Source organism: Eutrigla gurnardus, assembly GCF_963514095.1.
Source record: "Eutrigla gurnardus genome assembly, chromosome: 10".
Taxonomy (NCBI): Eukaryota; Metazoa; Chordata; class Actinopteri; order Perciformes; family Triglidae; genus Eutrigla; species Eutrigla gurnardus.
Window position 1 is genome coordinate 219083 of NC_139924.1, and position 22537 is coordinate 241619.

A 22537-nucleotide genomic window follows, 5' to 3' on the forward strand; every position below is an offset into this window, starting at 1 on the left:
GTAGGAGGTCCAGAGTCAGTGTACTGCTATCTAAACAATCAATACCAGTTTAGATGGACGCTATATTTTGAATATTTTAACCTGTGTACCTTCCTGTCAATGCTTTCCCCTTGTGTTATTGTGCAATGTCTCCTCTAAGACTTTTTCAGCAGCGGGGGCAGGCCAACCCTACAACCCCCTGAGTCTAATTTTATCAGAACATTAGGTCGGTAATTAGAGCTGCGTTATTATTTTCCTTGTTTTTTTAATGGGGTTCTGCTGATAAAGACACCAGCTCAGAGTGAGCGGTTTGTGTCGTGCTTTAATAATCTTTTCAACTTAATTTGTTGACTCCTTCCTTCTAGTTAGCCATGTTAGCGAAAGCCTGGACTTGTAGTTTATGTTTTGACTGCTGCAAAGATAAAACCATCCTCATTCACTCTCCATTCAGTCCTCTAGCAGAGCACTGCAGACAAATCACTGCTCCGCTGTCACACACAACTAGTCTAGATAACAGGAAGTGAAGGCTCGGGATCAACACCCGGAGGAAGGAAGTCAGACTTTACTTCTCCCCTTCCACTTTCTGTGTCTCTGTTCTCAAACTCCCTTTCAATCGGGAAACAGCAGCAGCAACCTCAGAGCTAGCAACTTATACTTCTGCCCGATGTTGATCCGTTTTCTGACATGGCCATCATCAGTCAGAGTTGTTTTGGTACATCTCTTAACTCTGCCAGCGGCATGCTCCAGTGACGTTGACTTGAGCGACGTACCAATCCCGTGATTCCACACAACTCATATTAAATCAGTGTATAGTATGGTTTTTAATGGCAGGGTATCGCATTACTTTTCTAGTATAATCTACCTTTCTCTCACTGTCTTTCTCCCTGTCTCTCTTCGGTCGCCCAAAGATTCTAGAGCGCTCGGCTGATGTGTTTTCACCGTCGGAGAGTTGTGTAATTGTGACTTAATGACATTTCATAATGGGTCATTCCATGCCAACTCAGCCACCCATGTACATGACACCTCTCAGATTTTGTGGTGAAAATATGCCTTATGTTACCAAACAAAGGAATCTGAAGTTTCAGGTCAATATCTCAAACGGTTTGCCCGTGGCGTCCATTCGAATTTCAAGTGCCACACCCCTTTTGGACACATTGGAATTTCGCATTTAATTTTTTGGCGTTTTTGGAAGCCTATAACTTCTCTTCTAATAGTGATAGAAGGCTGAAAATTGGTGTGTTAGTTCATTGTAGGCAGAATCAACATTCCTTACTGTTTGGGTGACAGGTGGGTCACCAAAGTCGTAAAAAATTTTGATGGCATGTGTGATTTTTCACTTTTTGGGTGCCCCTAGCACCACGATTAATGATCATATTTATTCTACAATTATTTGTTATATTTGGGAACTTTCCTCTTGCCAAAATGAATTTGAAGGGTATCACTGGTGGGGGTTTTATGGGGGTCTAAAAACCCTTTCGTGCAGAGGTAACTATTTTGGAACCCCATATTTGGACCCCCAAATGACCATGTGGGCACTTGATGATCCTAATGGGATTTATACAAGATAAAGATACATATTTGTTCTTTCTTTTAATGAAATAAAACCTTTGACTATGAAGCTCCATCATATGAATTTTATTGTTCATAATGCACCATTTTGAATTTTTTTTCCAGAAGTCTGGAATGTAGATCAGGGAGAATTTAGTGATGATAAAGCATGAAAATAGTGCATAACTTAGTACTATGCTCAGTGATGGCAAACAATTAAATACTGAGACTGTCACGGATTAACCTCTTATCCCCCATGAAAGAGACCCAGCATCAAACTTTTAAAGAACTAAATAACAAGAATATTACATGGTGTAAGAAAACTACAAATAGAAGGGAGTTTTTCCTTGCCCCTGTCAATCTCCAAATAAAATTGAATTGAAAATAAAATTGAAATGTTCAACAATGTTTCCAATGAACCAGTCATCATCATAGATACAGGCAATGGCTGGAAAATGTAGTTTTGTGGCTGATCTGACTGCGAGTGTTCTGCGTCCAGGTGTTCTGTATCCAAGTGTTTTGAATCCGATTGTTGTCCTGCATTGACATCTGTGAATATTGTATCCTGTGGTATTCTTTTCATCTGTATCTTATTTTTGGAAATTGGTATAAAGCAATGATGCGATCGTGTTCCACTGATCGTTTTGGCCGAGGCTTAACGTCTCTCCAATTCGTACGTTTCCTCATGTTTTTTTAATATCTTCTGCACTGACAAAGAAGAATGTAATGTTCTTAATGCTTTTCTTTTGCCCATTGAAACATCTCCACATTTTTATAAATGCTTCAGGTCAACACTTTTCAACACTTGTTGACCTGATAATACAAGCATTTATGAAAATTCAGCGAAAGGTTTTCATACTCTCGTGTGAAACTTACGTGACGGCAACAGCTGGGTACACACGGAAGTGGCGTCGATGCAGCGGTAGCATTAGCAGCAGAGGATAGAAGCTATCAGGCGACTGTTCTTTTAAATAAACTCCTGGTGTACTTACAAACTTTCAAATGCCTCGTTTTGTGAGTACAGACCCTATGTGTACTACTGCAGAAGTTTGGTTACATTCCATTCATTATTAGTGGGGTCATTTACGAGATATACAAAATATACCATTAGCGCCAGTACTAAGCTATTCGGCTGATAGCCCTATCTTGACCAATGTTGACCATTGCTAAAAATGCTTCTGAGGAGGTATTTTGGCTGGATTTCATGGTGGAAATGACCTAGGGTGCATTTTACTCCGAACCATCAGTGTAACATTGTAATAATTGTTTGCCGTCACTGAGCATAATACTAAGTTATTTCCACTTTTTTCATGCTTTATCATCACTAAATTCTCCCTGATCTCTGTTCCCTTTTTGCAGCCTTCTATCACTATTAGAACAGAAGTTATGGGCCTCCAAAAATGCCAAAAAATGAAACGTGAAATTTCTAGTAAATTTGCCACTTTTTAAACTTGTAAATCTGCGACTTTTTTCTCGTAAATTTGCCACTTTTTAAACTCGTAAATCTGCAACCTTTTTCTCGTAAATTTGCCACTTTAATCTCCTAAATCTGCAACATTTTTCTCGAAATATTACCCCCCTCCTCTGGGTCCGTAATTTTATTTTATTTATTTTTTCATACTTGGCCCTAATACGCCGTCGTACTTGTGTGTACAGGGTTCTCCAGTAAAAAATAATTTGAAGACAGAAGACACGAGGAGACACAACAGGTACACTACTACAACAAAAAAGCTTGTGAATTAATGACGCATAATATGCTGACTGTAAACATTTGAGCTGTCTTACATCCCGTGTCTGTCTGTCCTGTCCTGTAGGAGTGTGGTTGATGGTGTCACAGCGCACTCTAGTGCACAGAGTCAGGTAAAACCTTCTGTCAGTTTGCCCCTCCGATCCAAACAGGTACATGTTTTAGACCATCAACTACAAATCCCGACAACCCATGTCTGCCCGTGTCCCCCTCAGAGAGGAACTGGTGCTTCAGGGGGGGTGGAGAGGATGAGAAGGGAGGCTCATCTCGCTGCCCTGAGGTACGACGAGGAGAGACACAAGAATCGATCTCTGCAGAGAGACTCTGTCCTCAGCTGCGCCAAGGTACCAGTTTGACCAGTGATCTGCCAGTTTAACAAGTCACCCACCAGTCTAACTATTCACTCACCAGTTTACCTGCCAATTTCACCAGTAACCTGCCAGTTTACCCGGTCCCACTCCAGTTTGACAGTCACCAGTGGAGTCTTAGGGTGCGATCACACTAGGTAATCCGTAGCGTGCCAAAGCATGGTACACTTCTTTAGCCATGGCACAGTTGAAAAAGGCTTGCTTCGGCACGGTACAGTTGCTCATGCACGAGCACATGTACAGGTATGCAACGTGGACGGGAAGTATAAATGCGACCTTCCTCTCGAGAATCTTTTTAAATGATGGCAGAGATTTTTTGTAAGTTAGGTGTGCACGATGTTGTCAATGGACAATGATATGTAGTAACACTGGTATGGTCCTTTAAAGGTGGAAGACGCGCACTTACTGTTGTTGTTGTTGTTGTTGTTGTTGTTGTTTCAGCATAAAGCAGCTCAGAGTCCAACAAAATCCAGTCCAGAGAATGAGGTGAGACTCTGGTCTTCACAACAAACACGTTGTCACAACAAACAGGTCTTCACAACAAACACGTCTTCACAACAAACACGTCTTCACAACAAACACGTCTTCACAACAAACACGTCATCACAACAACCATGTTATCACAGAAAGTAAATTCTGTGAACCTAACCTGCTCGCTGGCAGATTTGCTTCAACAAACCCTGAGTTTCTCCTACATGTCTCCGCCTTTTTCCGGAATTTGAACCAACTCTGAAAAAAATTCTCATCCCTTCCTCGTCAACCTAATCGATATGGAAATAAAAGTGATTCTAGTGCGTTCACACCGGACGCGATAGACGCGAATACAATCGCGTGAGACGCGTGTATCGCACCGCTTGATCATTTTGGTCATTTGCGTCAGACGCGCCATTCGCGTCAGATGCGTCAGACGCGCCATTCGCGTCAGATGCGTCAGACGCGCCATTCGCGTCAGATGCGCCATTCGCTTCATTCGCGTCAGACGCGCCATTCGCGTCATTCGCGCATGACGCTCATTTTTTAACCGTGGGCGCCCTTTCTCCCGCTCTCTTTCCACGTCGATCATGGCTGATATCTCCACCGTTGCTGCACTGTACCTGCTGTACAAGTCCCAGAAACGCCGGAAAACCACCCGCCGTTGTGTCTGGGTTCATGAAGTTACCGGGTCCCACCTCCTCACCGACCTTCACCCACGCCTCCTCTTTTTTTATTTTGTCCCGGTAGAACACCGCTGTGGTGTCGTAGAGCACCGGGTGCCCACACACAGCAACAATTATCTTCTCCTCAATGTTGGTCTGAACTCTCTAAGAGACCCTCTCACGATCCACCGAGCTTCTTTTTGTTATCTGCGCACCAAGAGAGCTGATTGGTCAGTAGGCGGTGTTTTTCTCCACGTTGATCTCTTATCAGGAACATAACCTGCTCCGGAGCAGGTTAGCTCCACAGCCTAAGTTACCATAGCGATCTACCCCGGTAAGAAGTGAACCAGCGTCGTAGGACGGGAAAACCCAGGGTTAACGCTTAAGCTACCTCGCTAAGCCCAAATCCTGCTTCGTACTACAGGCCCAAGAGATAAGCAGTCACACGACGCTGGTTATCAACTTGGTAAGTCAACCAGGGTTTCCCTTTCCAGCTAACATGGATCAGTCTACGGCAGTGGAGCGGTGTATTTCACGTACGAGGAGCAAACCATAATCTTACAGAAATATGAAGAAGTTAAACATATAATACAAGCAAAAGGTAACAGTATCATCTGCCAAATGTAGGAAGGACAACTGGCAAAAACTCACCGACTGTGTGAATGCGTAAATTAATATTTGTGTAATATGACTGCTCCATCATAAGAGCACTACTAGATCTGACTGATTAAATGAAGAAGAAGAGTGCGTTGATAGCTCAGTGGTAGAGTTACCGACCCATGTATCGATGGTTCCTGCAGCAGTTATGTGTTCAAATCTTTATCTGTATCTCATATAAAACACCATCAGGGACAGACAGGGTTTTGCCGGTCTCTGAACACTCTAGTTCTCCTAAGAGACCCGATCCACGATCCACCGAGCTTCTTTTTTTTTTTTTTATATATCCATTTTCCAAGAGCGCTGACTGGTCAGTAGGCAGTGCTTTTCTACACATTGATCTCTTATCAGGAACATAATCTGCTCCGGAGCAGGTTAGCTCTGCAGCGTAAGTTACCATGGCAATGTAAGAAGTGAACCAGCTTCGTAGGACGGAAAACCCAGAGTTAAGGCTTAAGTAACCTTGCTAAGCACAAATCCTGCTTCATAGTACAGGCCTCAGATGGGGGAAACTTTAAAGGGAAAAGACAATAACGTTTTAATATACACTATATTGCCAAAAGTATTCGCTCACCAACCTTGTCTCGCATATGAACTGAAGTGACATCCCATTCTTAGTCCATAGGGTTTAATATGACGTCAGCCCACCCTTTGCAGCTATAACAGCTTCAACTCTTCTGGAAGGCTTTCCACAAGGTTTAGGAGTGTGTTTATGGGAATGTTTGACCATTGTTCCAGAAGTGTATTTGTGAGGTCACACACTGATGTTGGACGGGAAGGCCTGGCTCTCCACTCTAATTCATCCCAAAGGTCTTTAACAAATCCCATATGTTTTGCCATGTTTTGGTTCACTACTACTAGTAGTTTTCCAGTAAATTTCCAGATTCTGTTTTATTTTTTTTATTTTTTTCTAAATTCTGTCCCCCCACCTCACCGTGTCTATGGTCAGCGCATCTGTCGATCCACACACCCCGCTATTTAAGTTTCACTTTCAGTTGTGAATTTTGATTCACGTTTTTGATGTGAGATTCTGTTTGTAGCTGCTCATCACATGGATTCTTGAGGGTCGATTCATTGTTGTGTTGACAAAACTCAGAGAAAAGTTAGAATAAATGTCTTCGACATGACTATCGATCTGTGTATGTGCGTGCGTGTGTGTGTGTGTGTCTCAGCCCCGCCCCTCGGTGAAACAGAGAGAGAGGAGAGATGTTGGGTGAAGCGGTGTGCCGTTAATTACACTATATTAAAATATCGATCCTGGGATTTTATTAATCGATATTGGAAAATACAAATGAAGATCGATTTTAATCAGAAAATCGATTATTTGAACCCAGCCCAAATGTACTGGTTTTGCATATATTGTAGAGGTAGAAATCTAAGTAATTAGTGCAGAATTACAGCCTGTAAACATTTAACTTTGCAAACATCTGCCTTATGAAAAACAATACAAGTTGGCTTGCCTTGTAACTTTACTAATGTCAAAAACCTGAAATCTGCCAAAACTGTGGTGAGGCTAATGGCTCAGATGTGCAGCTGGACCAGATTTCTTTTGCTGTGCAGTACGAAACTGCACTACTTATCTCTTGCATCTTTTGGATGGCATTCCGTTTGGGGTCATGGCCGAAAAAAGAAGTTGTTGTTGGGCTGTTGTTGGGCTGTTGTTTTGGTGTTGCCCAGCTTGCACTGCTAACACTCGTGGAGGGACGTACATTTGCCCTCATTGCCATGCTTTCGGTGTAGTCAGTGTGATGGTCCCTTTTCAGTTGAGTTAAAAAATTTGTGTTGTTTCCTGACTTGGTTGACACAGGCAGATTACATAATTTGCAGACAGCCTTAATTTCTAATTATAGCTTTTTAGGTAATCAAACCATTTAATGGACGTACTTTCGCTGTCGTCCTCCTCACTGGTTCCACTCATTTTTCCTGATTCCCCTGGTTTATTGCTGTGGCTCCTAGTCCTCCTTACCGCCATTAACTCAAATATTGCTTTGTGGTAGGAAATGGCCATTTACTTTGATGCACAAGCCAAAAACTGACTGGCTGCGGTCGCGTGAATTTTTGGCTGTTTATAGGCTATTAGCGCTATCCACATTGAGTAAAAATGTTCATGGCTTATCACCAAAATTTACATAAATTTGATTGCGATGCCAGTTCGAGATCGCTAAATGGGGTACCCGCCAGATGCAATATGGGGGTCCTCGGCATGGCAAAGTTTGGGAACCGCTGACCTAGATGGTCAGTCATATAATCAGTCTATTAATTTACATACTCACACAGTCAGTGTTTTATTACCAGCTGTCCTTCCTGCATTTGGAATGGCAACTGTGTTGCTTTAAATCTGATTATGTGTTTAACGTCTTCATAGCTATCTAATATAATTGCTCTTCATTAATAAAATCTGCTTCTGATGACAGCAGACTTGTACATGTTTGTCATTGGTCATATGCTGCAATCTCCGCCCCTTATATGTGAACACACTCACAGCCCACTGATAAACCTCAGTTGATCAGCTGATTTGATAAGCACCGTCGTAGGACCGTTTAGTATGATCACAGCTGTTAATGTTGGTTAAGACAGATAACCTAAAGATATCATTGGTAAGTTGAATTGGATTCATAGTTCAGCCCCCAGGAAACAATGACATCAGGAAGATTGATAATACTTTTGGGACGAGGGTCTTAATAAAACAAGAATTCTGCTAATGTTACATAGAACTGTGATGAAAATAAAGCCGAATGCACACAGTAGAAACGTAAGCACGCACAGGTAGATATCCTCTCAGATGCTTGTCATTGAACCCACGTTAATGATAACATTACAGGATGTAAGCCTAGCTAACAAGTCTGCAGCCAGTATTTGCATTCCAATGAACAACAAAAACGCTAGGTTAACTATGAGGGGTCAAAAGCCAAATCTTGATACTATGGGTCAAGTCATCTTGTCCGGCAGCTCCGTTAATTCTAAGATTATTTTTTTGGCTAGAGCGCCGTTCAAGCCTTTTATTATTATTTTATAGAGACAGCGTGGAAACAGGGAGATAGAGGGAGAAGACATGCGGGAAACTGATCGCCAGGCCGGGAGTCGATCCCAGGATCACCGCGTCAAGGACGTTGAGCCTCTGTACATGGGGCGGCTGCCCTAACCGCTGTGACACCGGCCACCCCAGCTCCTTCAATTCTAGAATATTCCATGTTCATATAACTGAGACCAATTGCTAATTATAAATAGCAAACCAATAAATTCACTTGAAAAACCCACAATGTTTTTGAATAAATTATACATTTATGAAACAAATGAACAAACCACTTTTCTACTGATTAGTTCAAATTGATGCAGCATGTTTTCTATAAATCCATGTGAGTACACTGTACATTACAGTGATTATTATTATCAGAGACAGTCTCTGATCTTTGCACATGCTTTATTCATGTTCATGATCACCTTGAAATATTTTAACTAATGATAATGTGGAAAAACAAAGAATTTGGTTTTGGAGGGTGTTAAACATGGAGATCTTGGATCAGCATCACTCACTCAGCAGCTCATAAAGAAATCCATCACTGTCTTTGGTTTACTGTAAATGGTTAGAGTAAATACTGGTTCTGTTACTTCACCTCATGTTCAATGTTCTTCCTGATTGATGGATATTCTGAGTCAATGTGAATGATAGTCCTGGAGTCTATAACAAAAATAATTAAAACTGCGGCCATGATGAATGGACCCATCGCTCGATGCCTGTCAACACGTATCTGAATCCTCACCTGTTAGGGACACGGTGCGACCGAGTCAAAGATTGCTTCCTGTGTCCACTAGGTGGCTCCAAGCAATGCTCCCTCATCTCTCGTCATGTCTCAGTACGAGGTGTTCAACGTACCATGAATTTTACATGAAAATCAGACGCTGATTGTGGAAAAAGGCATACTGTATGCGACCAGTGGGTGGCGCTCTGACCGTGTGTCAATATTTGTGTGCAGGCGTGTTCTCTATTTTTTCACCAGTTCCCATGCGAAAACCAATTTTGGCGAACTTCTAAATATAATAAGGCTTCCAAAAAGGCGCTTCTTTCCGTTAAATAATAATACGAAACAACGAGACTGTTTCAATAAGGCCTTCGCTGGCCCAACGTTGTCTGTGCTCGGGCCCTGATAATTATTCTCACATGTTTATCATATCTGTGATGTTTTCAATTTTGGTTTAAAAAAACGCTCACCTGTCAGATTCAGATTGGCTCCACCTCCTCCTTATGTTGGCCCAATTCCTCCACACCTGTTCCCTCATGTATTTCTCTGTGTGTGTGTGTGTGTGTGTGTGTGTGTGTTCAGAATTTCTACCCCTCCAGACGCTCCACCCACACAGATGACTCCGCCCTCTTCATGGTAAGAGTTTGGCCATGCCCCCAGAAACCTACTAACAACTGAACCATTAAGATTAATGAATAATCATCATCATAGGAAACTGAACCTTGCATTTACTGTTGCTGTTTCACAACAAAATACTTTGGAAAGCTTTTAAAGCAACTCCCAGTTTAGCTTCACATACAGTAAAGTAGTTTCAATGAATAGATGGGCAGTAGCAATAGTTTACTAGTACAGACGGAAAGTAGAAGTAGTATAAAGTTAAGCAGGGTAGTAGTAAAAGCAATAAAAAGGTATGTATGGGTAGTAGAGTAGTTAGTATAAAGCTAGAAACTGGAAGTAGCAGCAGTATAAAGTTACAGAGGGTAGTGGAAGCAGTACAAAGGTACAGACTGATAGTATAAAGATACAAAGGTGTAGTAGAAGAAGTATAAAGATACAAGCAAAGATGTTTTCTCCAACTTTTCTCCAAAGATGTTTTCTCCAACAAACTCCAAGTTTGAGTGATTACCACAAAACTAATTACCAATGAATACACTGCTCAAAAAAATATAGGGAACACTTTATTATCACAGCAAAACACCAAGTCGTTTGAAATTAACTTATATCAGTCCATTAAGTGGCAATAGAGAGGCAAAAGCAAGAAGATCCCCAAAATGGGAATAATTTTGCACATGGTGGCCACAGACAGTTGCTCTCTCCTTATCCTTCCTGAATGAGTTTTGAGTTCTTCTAGTGTCCTTGTAACTACTTGTAGCATGTGGTGCTACCTGCAGCCTAATCAGGTTGTACAGGTAGTCCAACTCCTCTAGGATGGAACATCCATATGTGGGAGGACATGAGGGCATCAACCCAGCAGCAGGACCGATATCTGCGCCTTCGGGGAGGAGGAAAAGGAGGAACACTGCCAGAGTCCTACAAAATGACCTGCAGCAGGCTACTGGTGTGCATGTTTCTGACCAAACTGTCAAACAGTCTCCATGAGGGTGACATGAGGGCCCAATGTTTTCTAATGGCACCTAGTCTCACAGCCCAGCACCGTGCAGCTTGATTGACATTTGCCAGAGAACACCAGAATTAGCAGGTCCGCCATTGGCGCCACGTTCTCTTCACAGATGAGAGCAGGTCCACACTGAGCAAATGTGACATGTGTGACACTCCAATCTATCTGCATGTATTTCACTGTTGATGGGTCTGCAAGACACAGATGGATTCAGGGCCTTGCTTGTGCATGTTTCAGACTTGTGGTGTGAGCGATAAGCAAAATTTGAGTGGTACATAGGGCGACCCGCTGTCCTTTTTAAAAACGCCCTTTGCGCTCTGTCCAACTGAACAAGGGGTTGGTGGCATCTGACAAGATGCTTCTGGCCTTCCTCTCTATCTGTCTGGTGAACAGGTCAGAGAGTGTGCTCTGCTGAACTCCCAGAATCTTGCCACTCATCTTGACTATTTTCATGAGTGCATTTTTGGATTTAACATTGAGGTTCCCATACCATCACATTATAGAAAAAGTAAGTACAGACTCCACACAAGATTTATAAAACAAGGTCATGAGAGACCTGTCCACATGAAAGAATGACAGCTTCCTCAAACAAAACAAGTACTGCTGCCCCTTTTTACATAGCATGTCAGTGTTGTCATTAAAATTCAGCTTTTTGTCAATGATAGACCCCAAGTACTTCACACCTCTCCACAGACTCTATCACTTGACCCTTGATGATAGCCTGGGAGGGTGTGGGCTGCCGCCTGAAGTCGATGCTCATGTCCTTTGTTTTAGCAACATTCAACTTCAGGAAAGATTTATCACACCACTGTACAAATTCGTCCACAACAGGACCATGATTATTTTCAGTGCCATGTAGAAGACTTAAAATAACAGAGTCGTCCGCAAATTTCAGAATGTATCTGTTCTCATACTCACTCCGGCAATCATTAGTGTACAGTATGTAAAGGAGTGGTGAGAGGACACATCCCTGGGGGGAGCCTGTGGATGAAGTTAAAACATCTGACATGTGCCCATTTACCCTGACTCTCTGTGTTCTATTGGTTAAAAAGTCAAGGATCCAGCCCACAACATTAAAATCCAAACTAAAATCATTAATAAGCTTATTGATTAAAATGTGGGGCTGAATGGTATTAAAAGCTGAAGAAAAATCCACAGATAAGAGTCTGGCATGTGTTTTGCTCCCCTCAAGATGTTTAAAAACAAGATTTAAAAGTGGCAGTGGCATCCTCCACCCCACGACCAGCTCTGTAAGCAAATTGCAATGGGTCAAGCAGTGGCTCTAAGTGAGGGAGAAGTGCTCTCTTCATGAGTCTCTCAAAGGACTTCATCACCAAAGAGGTCAAGCCAACCGGCCTGAAGTCATTTAGTTATTTGGGATGTTTATTTTTGGGCACTGGGATGATTGTACTATTTTTCCAGCTCTCTGGCACCTTCTGCTGGTTTATTGAAATTTGAAATATATAAAAGTAGATGGGGCCTAACTGATCAGCACAGGTATGAAGCAGACGGCCACAAATATTATCAGGACCAGGGCTCTTCCTGACATTAGTCTTTTTAAAAGACTTCACCACTGAGTGTGGATCGAAGGGAGGGATCCAGAGCACTGTAGTTCGTTCCTCAGTTTTAAAATGTCATTGCTAAAATCCAGGGTATCAAATCTCAAAACTTATTAAGATCCTGTGCAAGGTGTTTATCTGATCATGTCATGAAAAGATATTCTGGAATTGCACCTTTTTATTGCGATAGATAGTCTTTAGGCCGTCCCAAGCAGAGCCCAGCTTGTTTTGACTAACTTCTCTCTCTAGCCTCTCTTTGTAGTTCAATTTTGCTCTCCTGATTTCACATTTTATCTCTCTTTTCAGTATATTCAGCTCAGAGAGATTGCCTTCTCTGAATGCCCTTTTCTTTTTACTCAATAGAGTTTTCAGTGTTTTTGAAACCCGGTTTGTTGTTGGGAAAAACCTTAAGAGTCTTTGTACATTGCCCTCACAAAAAGTCACGTAACTGCCAATGACATCAGTCAGCTCATCGATGTCCATGGAAGTCTCTTTGAAAATGTCCCAGTCAGTGCGCTCGAAGCATTCCTGTAACCTCATCACAGCATCATCAGTCCACCTCTTAACCTGCTTGGTGAGGACTCTGCCTTTCCTCAGAGCTGTTTGATATGTTGGGATGAGTTGCACACAATTGTGGTCAGCCCCACCGAGAGGGGGGAGAGGCAGGGACTTGTATGCTCCTTTCACTGTACCGTAAGCCATGACTCTGTGATGGCCAATAGACAGGTATCTCTGAAGTCGTGTTGATACCTGACTAGGGCTTGCAATTCATCCGTTTTATTTCTGAGTGATTGTGCATTAGCAAGAATCATAGACGGCAGCGGGATGTGGGAGAGGGATTGGTTGCGTAATCTCTGGCGGGCCCCGCCCCTCTTGGGGGGCAGAGCACTGTTTGAGTTTTCATGAGACTTTTTTACATCCACCAAATCATCTACACGAGGTAGAATGAGATCCAAGGGAGGGTCAGCAGGCAGTAGATTATTCCACTGGAGAAGAAACTCCCTGCTGTACTGGATCCGCGATTGTCGATCGGGGATTGGAGACCCTGGGCGAGGTAGAACGCTATCCACAGTAGAATCACCACTGCAGGTTCCATCATCTCTCATGCACACACGAGAGGATTACCAACTTTCACGTTGATGGTTCCACACTGCAGATCACCATCAGATCACCATCAGCATCACACTTCTTCCACACCACACTCCCCAACAGAAAAACACATACGTTGGACACAGACACGACTTGTCTTGCTGCCGGTCGCTGCACGAGCATGCGCCCTGCACGCATGCACCCTTGTGCTTGCCACTCGCCTGTGCTCCGCTCCACTCACATGCTCTGGTCTGTGGGTCGCACAGACCTCCATGTCATAGCCAACAGTTCCCAGATCGATTGTCAGGTCCTGGGTTCCTCCTGGTGCAGGACTAGCCCAGCCCAATGTGGCATCATGACTTTTCGTAAAAATACACGCCACTGCCTGTGGCATGTTATCTGTACGCAATTTGAGCTATCCACCTGTATGTGTACGTTTTGAGCGAAACGACCCATCGCATTCGCGTGTTTGTCAGCGCCCTCTAGCGAAACGACCCATCACATCCCCATGTATGTATACGCCCTTTAGGGTTCGGGTTAGGGTTCGGCGTTGATAAACACGCCAATAGCCATAGCGGCATACGAGTTGGGGTGTCATACATATGCTACTTCATGAGATCAGTCTGCCCAGCCTCATGTGGCAAGAGTGTGTAGGCAGTTACTGGATGACAAAGGCATTGATGCCATTGACTGGCCCTCATGTTCTCCTGACCTAAATCCCATTGAGCACCTATGAGACGCTATGTATAGGTGCATCCAACGCTGCCAAGTACTGTCCAAGAGACTGTCACAGAATGTCCATGAGCTCACTGATGCCCTGATCCGGTCTGGGAAGAGATCACCCAGGACACCATCCGCTGACTCATCAGAGCATGCCCAGGCAGGCAGGCTGGAGCCATACACACTACTGAGTCACATTATGAGTTGCCATGATGAAATTGGATCAGCCTGTGATTTTAGGTGTAATTTTGAATCCATTCCTCAACGGGTTAATGATTTTGGTTACCATTGACTGTTATGTCATTCTGATCTCAACTAATTATACAATGACCATCAGTAAAGATTTTCAAATTAAATAATGCAATCATCAAGATCTGATGTGTGATTTAAGTGTCCCCTTAAAGGAATACTTCACCCATTTGTATGAAGCTTTGTGTCGTTAGAAACCCGGTAGTATTTTTGAATGGTCGTGCATCATTCCCTCATTTTTTCTCCAGAGAGGGGAGATATATTTCTTTTCTGAAAAGGAGGCTGCTTTGGTTAGAGGGGGTGAGACGACAACACTAGTTCCTCATGGGGCGGAACCCACTGAGACTACAGACCTATTACAGACCAGTGGTGGGACCCACTGAGACTACAGACATGTTACAGACCAGTGGTGGGACCCACTGAGACTACAGCCCTGTTACAGATCAGTGGTGGGACCCACTGAGACTACAGACCTGTTACAGACCAGTGGTGGGACCCACTGAGGCTACAGACCTGTGACAGACCAGTGGTGGGACCCACTAAGACTACAGACCTATTAGAGACCAGTGGTGGGACCTCACTTCAGACACGGGGGTGTGAGTGGAGCTGGACCGGTCCTTTTAGAAAAAATGCCGCTCTGCACTCTGTCCCAAATCTGCTGGCCCTGCTTGTGCCGGCCACTTGCTCGCGCTCACATGCGCCGATCCAGAGGCTGAGTGGTCATGTTTCTCTGTGTTATTGTCTCTTGTTGATGACTTTAAAGTTATGGTTCGGAGTAAAAGTACCCTAGGTCATTTCCACCATGACATCCAGCCAAATACCCCCTCGGAAGCATTTTTAGTGATGGTCAGCATTGGTCAAGATAGGTCTATCAGCTGAATGGCTTAGTACTACTGCAAAAGGTACATTATGTATATCTCGTAAATTACCCCACTAATAATGCATGGAATGTTACCAAACTTCTGCAGCTGTACACATAGGGTCTGTACTCTCAAAACGAGGCATTTGAAAGTTTGTAAGTACACCAGGAGTTTATTTAAAAGAACACTTGCCTGATAGCTTCTATCCTCGGCTACTAACGCTACCGCAGCGTAGCGTATTATCAGGTCAACACTTGTCGAAACTTAATAATAAGCATTTATAAAAATTCAGCAAAAATTTGCGTGAAACTCGCATGACGGCATCGGCTGGGTAAACACGGAAGTGGCGTCCGGTAGCCGAGGATAGAAGCGTGCATTTAACTCCTAACCATCACTTTAAGACAGCGCTTCTTGGAAACTATGTAAAGTCATGCACGTGTCGTATTACGTCATGATGACGTATGTACAAGAGGCATCCGGGCCTAGGCTTGTTTGTTCTTAAGGCCAAGTTATGCTTCCGCGTCGATACAACGCAAGGGGGCTTGCGGACCCCCCTTACGTCCAACGCAAGGGCCTGACGTGCACCTCCCAAAAATCCTAGACGCGCGTCGAGGCGACACAACACCAACGCATTGGCTGTGATTGGTCCGCTAACTACATCCGCTGGAGACCGCTATCCGGTTTCCACTCATAAACACCACCATTTAAACTTTTAAAAGGCTACTTTTATTGTTTGCACCTCGTTTTATTGTTTGCACCTTGTCGCTTTTGCACAAAGAAATAAAACACCAAGTTCTGAAAAATTGTGGACGTTTAAAGCCGGAAAGTAAACAAATACGAGGCGGATGTCATTTAGGGGGGGGACACAGGGGACATGTCCCCTGCACTTTTTCAAAAGGCCGTTTTAGTCCCCTGCACTTTTTACCATCCAAAAACAATGTTACGCTATAGTAAACAGACGCGTCAAGCGCTAGGACCAAGCGGAAAACGGCCGCTCAAACTGAAGCCTGTTTCCCTTAGTCTAGACCGCCCACAAGCTCCTCGATTGGCTCTGCCGTTTCTTGTGTGATTGGCTGTCCCCGCTGTCACTCCATCTTGCACACCGGTCTGCTAGTCTGCGGTCAGGAGTCCTACAGGAGTCCGCTACTGGAAGTGGGGAGTTTGTTCTGCCTGACGTCAGCTCGAAAGATTGTAATATCAGAGGTTTCATTTACATTTACGTTTGAATCGGTGTCCATGTGCGTATGTGCGCGCGTGCGTATGTGTGTTTGGTAATTAGACGCAGCCAGGATGTCTAAAAAAAAAACATAAGAGACTTCTTTAGAAGTCAAAGTGTAAGTTACTCAAAGAAATGCGTTACACCCATCCTGCAACACCTTCACTGGCTCCCAATAAACAGCATATCCACTTCAAGATCCTCCTCATCATTTACAAGCTCTCAATAATCTGATAAATAACATGTATTATTGTTATTGTTGTTATTATTACTATTGGATTAGAATTGGGTGATAATGTTTTTCTACATGCTTTACAACCAGTCAAACCAAAAAAGGGAACAGTAAACTTAAAAGTCACAATAGAAAACTAGAAGAACTACTAGAAAACACAGTGAACTGAAAGAGTTAGAGTTTTATTAAAAATACTTGTCCCCCCCACCTCTGAAATAAAATTTTCGTCCTTGATCCCTACTAACGACGATATACGTCAAGAGTCTCGGTCGGTCGGTCAGTCTTTACAAAAAACATAGCGCCCTTTACCGGTGTGGCATTGAATTGCATTTCGACACGTAAACCCAACGCAGAACCATCACGGTCTCCAAGCGACTGCATGGCCGTTGCGTGGCCGTTGCGTGATCGCTACGCGGAAGCATAATCAGGGCTTTATTTAGATCAGTGGGAGTGGCCTGCGCAGCTGTGCATTGTGGGAGTTGTTGTCTTCCATCCACATGCACCAAAAAGTCACTGTCTGGCTTTTCTCGGTCAAGAAGGCACCAAATTTGAAATTTATTTTACATTTACATTTTCGACTACAGATATGACCCATTTTCAATACAGATTCATGATTCCACCGGTGAAGTATGCCTTTCATTTGAGCAGTGTACTTGAAGTTTCTGTGTAAAAACCTTTTAAGGTCAGAGGTCACTTCACAGTCTGATGATGTCATCATAAACACTGATATTCCTGAATGTGAATGATTTTAATCTAATCTTCACACCGCCCACCCAGTCAGGTTTAACTGCCTGTCTGTCTATTTGTCCACCTGTCTGTCTCAGGTGCTGTAATTTTAATGTGTTTCTAACAGACAGGATTCAGTACTTTTGGATTGTTTATACTAACTTGTCTGATATTGATTCATATTTAGTAGACACTAGTTGTTTGGTATTGTATATTTTATATTTTATATATATATATATATATATATATACAGTGGTGTGAAAAAGTATTTGCCCCCTTCCTGCTTTCTTCTTTTTTTGCATGTTTGTCACACTTAAATGTTTCAGATCATCAAACAAATTTTAATATAAGTCAAGGATAACTCAAGTAAACACAAAATGCAGTTTTTAAATGAAGGTTTGTATTATAAAGGGAGAAAAAAATCCAAAACTACATGGCCCTGTGTGAAAAAGTATTTGCCCCTCCAGTTAAAACACAACTTAACTAAGGTTTATCACTTCAAGGTTCAATTTCTCTAGCCACCCCCAGGCCTGATTACTGCCACACCAGTTCCCAATCAAGAATTCACTTAAATAGGACCTGCCTGACAAAGTGAAGCTTCTCAATAGCAAGACATCATGGTGAAAACCAAAGAAATTCAGGAACAAATGAGAAAGAAAGCAATTGAGATCGATCAGTCTGGAAAAGGTTATAAAGCCATTTCTAAAGCTTTGAGACTCAAGAGAACCACAGTGAGAGCCATAATCCACAAATGGCGAATACATTACACCGTGATGAGCCTTCCCAGGAGTGGCCGGCCAACCAAAATGACGCCAAGAGTGCAGCGACGACTCATCCAAGAGGTCACAAAAGACCCCAGAACAACATCAAAAGAACTGCAGGACTCACTTGCATCAATTAAGGTCAATGTTCATGACTCTACCATAAGAAAGACACTGAGCAAAAATGGCCTACATGGCAGAGTTCCAAGACGAAAACCACTGCTGAGCCAAAAAAATATTAAAGCTCGTCTAATGTTTGCCAGGAAACATCTTGATGATCCCCAACACTTTTGGGAGAATACTTTGTGGACTGACGAGACAAAAGCTGAACTTTATGGAAGTTGTGTGTCCCAATACATCTGGCGTAAAAGTAACACCACTTTTCAGAAAAAGAACATCCTACCAACAGTAGAATATGGTGGTGGTAGTGTGATGGTCTGGGGCTGTTTTGCTGCTTCAGGGCCTGGAAGACTTGCTGTGATAAATGGAGCCATGAATTCTGCTGTCTACCAACAAATCCTGAAGGAGAATGTCCGTCCATTTGTTCGCGACCTCAAGCTGAAGCGAACTTGGGTTCTACAGCAGGATAATGATCCAAAACACACCAGCAAGTCCACCTCTGAATGGCTAACGAAGAACAAAATTAAGACTTTGGAGTGGCCTAGTCAAAGTCCTGACCAGGGGCGGATCTAGGATTATGGGAGATCCGAGGCTTAGCCCAGAGGGAGAAAAGATGTATGCACAAAGTTCTTTTTTTAACTTAATTTTTTATTGCTAATTCAGAAAACACATTACATACATACTTTATCTAGACAAAGGTGCTGTCCTGAAGGATCCACGAATAGTGTGTTGCATCCGCTGAAAAAAGAAAAGATAAAAAGGTGTTAAAACTGATCATAAGCATTACATTAAAATCTTGCAGTGCATGTCCTGATTGACATCTCATAAACTTCAGAACTGAAAAACAAACAAACAAGAAGTTTGTTTTATTATCTTACATTAATGCTGCCTGGCACCTCTGCTGTCTTGCTCTGTTCTTCACTCCTCTCTTCTAAACTCCTTTTTGCTTCTCTGTCCACTCCTTTCCTTTCCAGCATTAGTTTGATATCTTCAATATGACTCTGTCTGCTCTAAACAGTTTCATCTCTTGTGTTGAATAGTCATTTTTGCTTCTCTGTCCACTCCTTTCCTTTCCAGCATTTGTTTGATATCTTCAGTTTGACTCTGTCTATCTGTCTATCTCTTGTGTTACATAACACAAGAGATGAAACTGAGTTTAGAGCAGAGTCTTGTACTGAAGATATCAAACTAATGCTGGAAAGGAAAGGAGTGGACAGTGAAGCAAAAATGACTATTCAACACAAGAGATGGAAGAAAAGGAGAAGGACGAGGAGTAGTTTGATATCTTCAATATGACTCTGCTCTAAACTCAGTTTCATTTCTTGTGTTCATAAGTCATTTTCTCCTTTGTGCTTCACTATCCACTATCCTACCCCCCAACCCCTCTGTCCCAACTAAAGCTTTTTTTCTACTTTTCTTGTGGTGGTGGTGGTGGTGGCAAAATGAGGCTGTGCCGACGTGGTTTCAATTGGGCAAATCTGTCAATAACATTGTCTGGGGTTATGGCATCCAGGTTGTCCTTTTCGATGGATATGATAGCAAGGTCATTAAGCCTGTCTTGGCCCATAGTGCTCCTTAGCCATGTGTGCAAACGACGTAATGCACTGAAGGACCGTTCACAGCTACAGCTGCTTACAGGAATTGTCAGAGCCACTTGGAGGACAGCTTTCAGGGTTGGAAACGTCCTCATCAAGCATGTGGAACACAGTGGCTATGTCAGGGTCTTTCTCTTTCACAGACTTGTTTCCCTTTCTCCTTCTCAAGCTTCCTCTTGATGAAATTTGTAGCTACCATAAGCTCCTCTGATTTCAGTGGGATCTTGTAATGGGTAGCAAGGTTTTGGAGGGCATCTTTAGAGAGAAAGGTCGGAGAAGTTGGGTTGCAGGCTTGAATGCCTGACATGAGCTCTTCCCCTACATCTGAAAAACGGTGATTAAGCTCCTGCAACATCCTGTCAAGACATGGATAAAAAAGATGATGCTTGAAATCACCTGAGGTGGTCGGATTAGAAGTTGCCCCACAGGCTGACTCCACCACAAAATCATCCAGCCGTTTCTGTTTGTGCCGGGAACCAGCAGGGAGCTGGATGTCGTTTTGCATGCTGCAGCTTCTGGTATGGCTCTACATGAGTGGGACAGAACCAGGTTCAGCTCATGTGCATAACAGTGCACATAAACTGCTTCTGGGTGTCGCTCTCTGAAGCGGGCCTGGACCCCTCCCACTGCTCCACTCATTACTGCTGCTCCATCGTACGTTTGAGCAACGCACATGAGGCCCTCTAAGTTGTGGGAATGAAGCACCGCCTCTATACCATCTGCAATGGATTTTGCATCAAACTTGTCCAGCTTGTATAGACCAAGAAAAGCCTCCCTTGGGGTACCCTCTTCAGTGACAAAACGGACACATACTCCCAGCTGCTGTGTGTGGCCATCTCGGGCTTCATCTGCCATCACAGAATACATTTTGGAGGATGTAACTTGCTTGGTGACATGTATAGTTATTTCTTGTGCAATGCTGGATATCATTTCATTTTGTGATGAATGTGAAAGGTATGTAGTATTTTTTTGTGGTACATATTTTTGCAGAAATGGGTCGAATTGTGTAAGAAGCTTCATGCATTCGAGGAAATTGCCTGAGTTACGGCTGTCTTCTTGTTCATTATGGCCACGGAATGCGATGCCTTGTTTTCCCAGAAAAGTAGTGACAGCTACAATGCGCTGGAGGTAGCAGCGTCTGTCTAATATATCCTCTGCATTTGCAGTATGGAGCTGCTCGACCACATCCCCCCGTAGGTTTGTGTGTCCTTATAACTCTGCCAGCAGCCCATACTCATCTTGTGGAGCTCAGATTTCTCGTGTTCACGGAATGAATTCAGAGCTCTTTTCCAGTTAGAAAATCCAGAGCTTCGGATTAGAGCATCCTTGTTGGTACGGACATGCTGCCTTCCAAATTGATGACAAGGGAAACAAAATGCAGAGTCTCTGGAGACAGAGTACTCCAGCCAACAAAATTCCTCAAACCAGCTCTTGTTAAATGCCCTCTGCTGGATACCAAATTGGCTGAACGGGTACTGGGAGAGGGGCACCTGCTTTGGGCCACTTTCTTTTGTCCCTAAATCAATAGGAGGCAGTACACCTGCTCTCTCTTGTTGCTGTGCTGTCCCTTGCTGCTCATCCCTGCATGTAGCTGACTTATCTGCGTAAAACAAAACAAAAATCCCTTTCACATGTCAAATTACAGTGAAAGGGACAAATTTAGCTAACCTCTAACTCACCACTAATTTTTTGAAATGGTTTTCACTTTTCATAGAGAGCAGCACTAGTCTAGAACCATTAAAATAGAAATACATAGAAGAACATTATTTATTTTACAAACCTGAAACAGCATCTGGAGGACTGGCTGATGCTGATGCAGCTGAAGTGGATGGCAGCTGATCTGAATGGCAAAATACACACACACACACACGCACGCACGCGCACACACACACACACACACAGTCAGTGACTCATGTGGTTATATTTTATCCACTTTACCCTTCAATTTAGATTTTTATCATGTAGCGTTTATGTTGTTGTATTCACTTTAATTGCGTGTGCTAACAGTTATGCTAACATAGTCATAGCAGTATCTTTTATCAGTAAAGTGTCACACACCAAGTGTTAATCTAAAAATTCACAGACCTGAAACATCTGTTCCGGCGTTGGCATTGCTGGTGGGTCGTTGCGCCGCCGCTGAGAAAAATGTCCTAATATCCATTATCTTCTACGTCCATCTGACAGATCGCGGACTCGGAATCAACACAGGAAACAGAATCAGGGAGGACACACTTCTTCTCGGCAGGGCAGGCTATGAACGCAGGTTACTTTAAACATTCGGGGCTTTGGCAAAAACATCCGGGGCTTGAGCCCAAGTAGCCACCCCCTAACCCCGCCCCTGGTCCTGACCTGAATCCTATTGAGATGCTGTGGCATGACCTCAAAAAGGCGGTCCATGCTCGAAAACCCTCCAATAAGGTTGAATTACAATGACTGTGCAAAGAGGAGTGGGCCAAAATTCCTCCACAGCGCTGTCAAAGACTCATTACAAGTTATCGCAAACGCTAAACCAGTTATTAGGTTTAGGGGGCAAATACTTTTTCACATAGGGCAATGTACATTTGGATTTTTTCCCCCCTTAATAAAAGAAAACTTCATTTAAAAACTGCATTTTGTG

The 22537-nt window shown here is 43.2% G+C and overlaps 1 protein-coding gene and 1 long non-coding RNA gene across 5 annotated transcripts in view; one reads left to right on the top strand and one right to left on the bottom strand.

Moving 5' to 3' along the window:
• lrch3 (leucine-rich repeats and calponin homology (CH) domain containing 3) overlaps window positions 1–22537 on the top strand; it is a 61393-nt gene that overhangs the window by 18882 nt on the left and 19974 nt on the right. For all 4 annotated transcript variants that reach the window (XM_084019940.1, XM_084019939.1, XM_084019941.1 and 1 more), the window contains exons 10-14: window positions 3184–3236; window positions 3342–3387; window positions 3490–3618; window positions 4084–4128; window positions 9758–9811. In XM_084019940.1, the coding sequence (XP_083876066.1) occupies window positions 3184–3236; window positions 3342–3387; window positions 3490–3618; window positions 4084–4128; window positions 9758–9811 (327 nt within the window). The remainder of the gene's footprint in view (window positions 1–3183; window positions 3237–3341; window positions 3388–3489; window positions 3619–4083; window positions 4129–9757; window positions 9812–22537) is intronic.
• On the bottom strand, window positions 18972–22158 carry LOC311020138. Its single transcript, XR_014597871.1, has 3 exons — window positions 22006–22158; window positions 21701–21760; window positions 18972–19063 (listed from the first exon to the last, which is right to left on the bottom strand). It is a non-coding gene; the product is annotated as an uncharacterized lncRNA (long non-coding RNA).